Here is a 7324-nt window from a genome sequence, read left to right on the forward strand (position 1 = left end):
CAAATCTTTTAATGACCCTCCGCTTCAAAACAACTATCAGCTGCTTAGCTTTACCCTTCTTTTTGCAAACGGGCATCTGAGTAGGTTTACAATAATACCCTTCATAAAGAAATTCCTATTTTGAAGTACTTTCAACTTCTACACACAAACCAAACCAAACCACTTGTCTTTCTGTTTGCGTTTCTTTGACTTCTCTGTTGTCATCTACTCCCCAATATTCTGTCATTTAGGGTTCGTTTCTTCCCATAAAACAAACCTGAAAGAAAAAAGTAATCGAGAAATCAAGAAGAAAAAAAATGGATTTTAAAAGAGGAGATAGAGTAGAGATATCTTCAAAAGAAGAGGGTTTTGTTGGATCATACTATTCAGCAACAATCTTAGCGAAACTAGCACCAACAAATGAGCTGTGGGTCGAGTATGAAACGCTATGTCAAGAAGAAGATGAGAAAAAGCTGTTGAGAGAAATTGTTGATGTGAAGAATGTGAGACCATTTCCGCCTGAGGTTAAGTTATCTGAGTATTCACTTCTTGATAAAGTTGATGCTTATGATAATGATGGGTGGTGGGTTGGGAGAGTCAGTGCTGTTCTTGATGATTCAATGTATTATGTTTATTTTGAAAGTTCTAGAGATGAAATTGCTTACCCTGCCGATAAATTAAGGATTCATCAGGAGTTTGAAAAGGGGAAATGGTCTGTTACTAATCACAAATGGTGAGTCTCATTTCTTCTTCTTCTTTGTTTTTCATATCAATTTTGTCTTCTAGGGTTTCATTTTTGGATTTGTGATTTGTGTTTCTCCTAAATTTTTTGGTCTTTCATGGGTTTCTTCGCCTGTTGTTATGTTCATTAATAGATCCTGCAATTTGGGTTTTTTTTGGTTCTGTAATATAAATGGTAATCTCCAGGTTCCTGGTTCATAAAACAGGTGCTGATTGATAAGGATTTTGGCCCTAAATCTCAAATTTGTACCCCTTTTTGGAAACCCTTTTCAAGATTTTTCATGTTAGACTAGTTAAATCTGTATATTATATAATCTGCTGGTCTAATTCTGTGGTGGGTTTGTTCCTATATTGAAAACTGAACAGTAGATTCATAGTTTTTCGATGTCTCCATGTCTTGTTAGAAATTATAAAGTCTTAATTGATGTGTATTTGAACCAATTTCTACAAACAATTCGATCCAAATCTAATGCACTAGTACTGCAATGTTGTGTTTCAGGTCTTGAACCCGGTTGCTGATGGTTGTGCTTGTGGTTAATGGGGATTAAGAAGAGATGAAGGAAGATGTAAGTAAGTAGGAATTGGGATGAGATTAGTCAGTCTGCTAATTACTTAATAATTATAATGTAGAAAGGAGATTTTACCATTTTGTTCTTCACTATGTATGCAACGCCAGAATAGTTGAAAGAGACATATGACATGAATTTAGAGGAGTAGAGGATGATGAGTAAGTAGTATTATGTTAAAATCTTTTCTCTGGTTTTTTGTTGTTGGAACATCGATTACAGGTTTACTAGTAATAACATTAGTAGTCTAATTTAAGTGCATTCGCTTTTCTCTTATTCTCTTGTTATTTCTTGAACAGTCATAACAGTCATGAATTTCTCATCCTAGAGAGCATAGGTTTCGAAGTGAACCAAAATGGAGAGTTTCTGTGAAACTGTGTCTTTATTATTTCTCTGAAGAATGGTAGTGTGTTTATTAACCTGATAGTGCACTGCACCGTACATGCTGAATTGAATGATGTGGGTATGCATGAGTAAATTGGTCGCTGGGTAGTTGAGATTTTAAGCGGAGTAGATAGAGAGGCATAAAGATCATGGGGAATTGGGGATAACTCCCAACCATATTGATATAGCCTCTTTGATATGCCTGTTGCAGTCACACTGGTTAATTTCTAACAGTATCAGTTGTGCTTTATTTTCTCCATGAATTCTGAAAGTGCACTTGGACTGGCCGGTGCAGCAAGCTAGACCTTGCGCTTGGTCTGGCCATGCTTTATCCCCAAAGTGCCTGACTCATCCTGCCGCTGAGTCTGGGGAGAAGGAGTTTCTTACTTACGGCGCCATGCCTGGCCCTTTTGTTTTAGCCAGTTTTAAGTTTTGTAAAGTAATTCAAGTCTCACATGATTTAGGCATGAGCCTTAGAATTTGCATCTTCATGAGGGGAATTTATTAGCATGAAAACATTCATTTAGGAGAAAAGATGAATTAATAGTTGACAGAAGGACTCAATTTTGATGAAACAAAGCTAGAGAAAAAGATGAATTAGTAATTGACATTTGAGTGTCAAGTTATTTACATTAGTACCACTATACAGGCGTGCTCTCCTATTGGCACACCATGGGGGTAGAGAGGCAGAGTGGCCGAATAGCTGAAAGGCAACAACAGCACTAACCGGGCTATCTCCCGTGCCTCATGAACCATATCCATCGTGCCTTATAAAACAACCACTAACCACCACCGCACCCCCACCAACTTACGCGTACCCTAAGAGTCCTGATGCCCCCCTCAGGAATAGAAAGTAGGTGGGCTTTTTCTAGAAGGTTCGATTACTTTTCGAAACCAATGTTAACCGCGTCGAGAACCTTCCAGAAAAGGAAGACTAAACCGAAACGCAACTACATTCCTTTTACACATCTTGCTTCCAGAACATTCCATCCAAGGCGGTTTCCGGTTCTCGGCTGGGATTACAACCCTTCGCTTACACTATAAATAGAGGCTCCTTGAGCTCTTCTATGACACATACATATCCCCTCTGGGTTCTTTCTTATCGTATCTTTTTCTCTTGTAAAAGAACTTTAAAATTCTACAGCGATCTTTGGATATGCAGATCTTTGTGAAAACTCTAACCGGGAAGACAATCACCCTTGAGGTTGAGAGCTCTGACACGATAGATAATGTCAAGGCTAAGATTCAAGATAAGGAAGGCATCCCACCAGACCAGCAGAGGCTGATTTTTGCCGGTAAGCAGTTGGAGGACGGTCGCACCCTTGCCGATTATAACATTCAGAAAGAGTCTACTCTTCATCTTGTCCTTCGTCTTCGAGGTGGTATGCAGATCTTTGTTAAGACTCTAACTGGCAAGACCATCACTTTGGAGGTTGAAAGCTCCGACACGATCGACAATGTCAAGGCTAAGATCCAGGACAAGGAGGGTATACCCCCAGATCAGCAACGTTTAATCTTTGCTGGTAAGCAGTTAGAAGATGGTCGTACCCTTGCCGATTACAACATTCAGAAGGAATCCACCCTCCACCTGGTTCTACGTCTTAGGGGTGGTATGCAGATCTTTGTGAAGACCCTGACTGGGAAAACCATCACTTTGGAGGTGGACAACTCTGATACTATTGACAATGTCAAGGCTAAGATCCGGGACAAGGAGGGTATACCTCCAGATCAGCAAAGGTTGATTTTTGCAGGAAAGCAGCTCGAGGATGGTCGTACTCTGGCTGATTATAATATTCAGAAGGAGTCTACTCTTCACCTTGTTCTTCGTCTCCGTGGTGGTAACTAGAAATCCTCTTGTTAACTTGGTGATGGTTTAGTTGTTTGCACATTTAATGCTTGAATAAATAGAGTTCAGTTTTAGTTTTATGTAAGCTTTTTTGAACGTTGGCCTGTTCTTGGCTTGCATGAATTGAAGTAGGGTATGTTCAGTGCTTGGTGAGTTTTTATAGTTCCTCTTTTTTGGAAGTAATTTTTAAAGTGTTTAATTAGACACCCAAATTCCTGTGGTAAAAATCTACATGACAGTACTTCGAATTATGTATGTGATGTTACTTTCTAGTAGCAAGCACCTTTGACTCAGGTCATAATCATTACGGATTTTTCAGCTTTTCAGCAATGGACGCAAAAAAAAATAATAGCAAATGTTATCCTATGCATAGGTGCAGAGGATAAACACATTAAATTTTCTTAGACTTTTAAAGACATTTTACTGGAACTGTAATAGTCTAATCTAAACTATTAAGTTGGCGAATTTCCATTCTTACCCTTAAAGCTTAATCATCATTCTTCTATAATCTTTGGTTTCGACTTTTGACATATTTTTTTGGTTTTGATTAGAGATCAGCAAATCGATCGCATGCAGTAGCCACGATTAGCACAATCCACGTCAAAAAAAATTAATGCCTAAAAAATTAATAAAACTAATTTATGATCACATGCAATAGCCGAGACTAGCACATTTTTTTTTGCTGGTGACAACACATTTACGTTTTCTAGCACAATCCATGTCAATACAATTAATGCCCATAAAAATTCCATAGTGCGTCGTAACACCTATGAATTGCTTTGATGGTTTCAATTCTTTTTTTTTTACGAGAAATGATCTGTGTCTGTACTAAATTTTTCCTATTATCTTATAATGTCATGGACCCGTAATTTTTTTTTTTTGGACAATCAACATATTTCAATTCATTCGAATCAAAACAGTGATTACATGTTCGCTTATAAAAATCTGAGAAGGACATTAATTACAAGTAGATCGCGAAGAGAAAGACCAATAAACTATAAAGATATGCGATTTCTTATTATGTATAAGGGAAAGATGATGGTATATGTTGGAATTCTTTTTTCTGGTTTTACTTTGTAAAACCTAGAAGTTTCCATTCAAAATTGAACAGACGCGTCTCTTCCCATAAGCCACCATTAATGGCTTTTGGAAGCGTCTGTTGGTGATGAAACGACACTACCAACGGGCATGAATATCACTATAAGTAGCGAAGATGTTCTCCCATTCCAATACATCAAAAACAATCTGTTTTCTTCTTCTCTAAAAAGCATCATCAGAACCTTATGCAGTGTGATTCTTGGTCGGGTCAAGGAAGTACAATCCTTGAATTCGATTACGGTGTTAGGGCTTCATTGAATCCTGAAGGCATAATTCGAGAGACCGTTTGTACTCGCCAAATTTATTGGGAAAGGTCGAATTATTGTCTAAAAGAATCGAAAGAGCCTTGAAGTCAGGGGTACACCATTTTCTGTTTCTGTTTTCATCCTCTTGTTTAACCCAAAATTTCCAACAGTTTTAGACAATAAGTTTCTGACAATGGAGGGTGAATCTTCAAATTCGAATGTAACTTCTCAATCTCTGCAAGTGATGAACCAAACCCTAACTCGATTGGAACGTTTTGATGGTGATAATTTTACTCGTTGGCAAGAGACTGTGAAATTTTTCCTGATCACCATCAAGTTGTGGTACATACTTGAAGACGGTTTGGATGAAATTCCTGCACCATCAGACAAAGTCACTGATGATTTGAAGGCCAGAAGAAAGAAGCGCCAGGAAGATGATTTTATGTGTCGTGGTCATATCTTGAACGCCCTGGGAACTAGTGTTTACAATGCCCATCGAAGTATTTCGTCTGCAAAGGAATTATGGACTACGCTTGAAAACAAATACAAGATTTCTGAAGCAAGCAACAAGAAATTCCTGATTTGCAACTTCATGGATTTTAAAATGGTTGACAGTAAGTCAATTATTTCCCAGGTCAGTGAACTTTTACTCATTTTTAATCATCTTAAGGATGCTGGAATTGAACTTGTTTCTGCCTTTATTGTCGGAGTCATTATTTCTCGTCTTCCTCCTTCTTGGAATGGTTATAAGAAGAAACTTAAGCATGCTGAGACTGACTATGATTTAGAAGGTTTACAGCGTCATCTTCGTATAGAAGAGGACTCTCGTAAACGAGAAATTAAGGATAGTCAGCAAACTTAGGATCATTCTAAGGTTAACAGTGTATATTTTTCTAAGACACCAAATGCTTTGAAACCTAATAATGATACTCAGTTTAAGAAGCAACATCCCAACAAGAAGAGTAAGAAGAAGGGGCCTTGCTTCTCCTGTGATAAACCCGACCATATTGCTCGTGATTGTCGTCTCAAAAAGAAACAACAAGGACAGAAAAAGGAGGCAAATATGGTCGACGACAAACTTGTTATTGTAGTGCAAGCCGCCAACGCCGTTTCTAACAATGAGAGTGGATGGTGGTACGACAATGGTTCAACTGTCCATATCTGTAAAGACATGCATCTTTACAAGACATATGAATCGGTTACTGGCGAAGGAAACGAAGTTGTCTCTGCAAACAACTTACACAGCAAAGTGATTGGACAAGGCACTATTGATCTCTCCTTGACTTCGGGAAAGACTATTACTCTTACTAATGTATTACATGTCCCTGACATTGTGAAAAATTAGCTGTTTCTTGTTTGCTTTTTGCAATAAGGTAGACCTGTCTCATGTTGTGTACTCCATTATACTGAAGTCACTAATTCCCATTATTGATTTTTGTTACGTGACATTCGTAAATTCTAGTGTGGATTTCCATTAGTCTATTGATGTATCAAAATGCTCCATCTAGCATATGACCGTTAAAGAAAAAGGATATAATGCAAATTTTTGAATAACATTATAGCACAATTCACATACTTAACATTTCTGTTTTCCGACGAAGGTAAAAGGCCACAAATTAAAGTCTTTGATGGGTTCAATTAATAGTGTTTCCAAAAAAGAGGCAACGGCTAGTTTCTTTCTCAAGTTTGGTTTTTTAGTACTAGTGATGTAAAAATCGACTCAATTTTCCCTTTAGTGCACAAAAATAAGATTTTTTACACGAGGGAGCATGCTTTGCAATATTGTAGCGGACATACTTGCTTGCATATGCAGTTGGAACTTGGATTTGATAGCAGTCAAGGTTAGATGGTGCAGGCTCAAATAGATAATATACATATCCTTACGGCAGTTAATTGCTTCCGATGCAACGTTTCAAGTAAGGAATGAAGCAGGGTCCGTAAGACTATAGGGTAGCCATAAATTGGTTCCTTCAAAACCTGGATTCAAGGCTTCTTTCTGCTTAATTCTCAGAAAACAAGTTGTTAATAAATGTTGCTTCTTAATACCTAATGGACATGGGCTCAAGTTGGACTAGTGGTTTGCCAAATCTTTTCAGACTAGGGCAACCTTAGGGTTTTACTATATAATAAGACGACCTCTCTTTCTTTGTTTAGGGCAAACACTCTCATCATCTAAATCCGCCGACTCCAGATCTCTCTTTGATCTTTGTCCTCCAACATTTCCCAGAAAGAAAGAAACAGATAAGGATGAGTTATGAATTACATATAGCATGATGGGGGGACAAAATCATCTTCATTTAGCATAATGTTATCTCCTCTCAAAATTAAGTCCAAGGAAATCGTTTTGTTACGATACCGTTTGTGGATCTTCGAAAAATTAGTGTTCCTCACGAAAACGAATTGGATGAAGTGCGGTTCTGAGTTTCACTAGATCCATTCACTTGAAGATGTCAAGGTTTTAGATT

The 7324-nt window shown here is 37.8% G+C and overlaps 2 protein-coding genes across 2 annotated transcripts; both read left to right on the forward strand.

Annotated features, from left to right (window-relative positions):
- Positions 1–168: 168 nt before the first annotated feature.
- On the forward strand, positions 169–3820 carry LOC113336308 (polyubiquitin 11-like). Its single transcript, XM_026582255.1, has 3 exons — positions 169–712; positions 1220–1286; positions 2833–3820. The coding sequence occupies exons 2-3, from the start codon at positions 1275–1277 to the stop codon at positions 3514–3516; spliced, it is 696 nt and encodes a 231-aa protein (XP_026438040.1). The 5' UTR covers positions 169–712; positions 1220–1274; the 3' UTR covers positions 3517–3820.
- Positions 297–937, forward strand: LOC113336294 (DUF724 domain-containing protein 6-like). Its single transcript, XM_026582243.1, has 2 exons — positions 297–712; positions 907–937. The coding sequence occupies exons 1-2, from the start codon at positions 297–299 to the stop codon at positions 935–937; spliced, it is 447 nt and encodes a 148-aa protein (XP_026438028.1).
- Positions 3821–7324: the final 3504 nt, after the last annotated feature.

Source organism: Papaver somniferum, unplaced genomic scaffold, assembly GCF_003573695.1.
Source record: "Papaver somniferum cultivar HN1 unplaced genomic scaffold, ASM357369v1 unplaced-scaffold_152, whole genome shotgun sequence".
Lineage (NCBI taxonomy): Eukaryota > Viridiplantae > Streptophyta > Magnoliopsida > Ranunculales > Papaveraceae > Papaver > Papaver somniferum.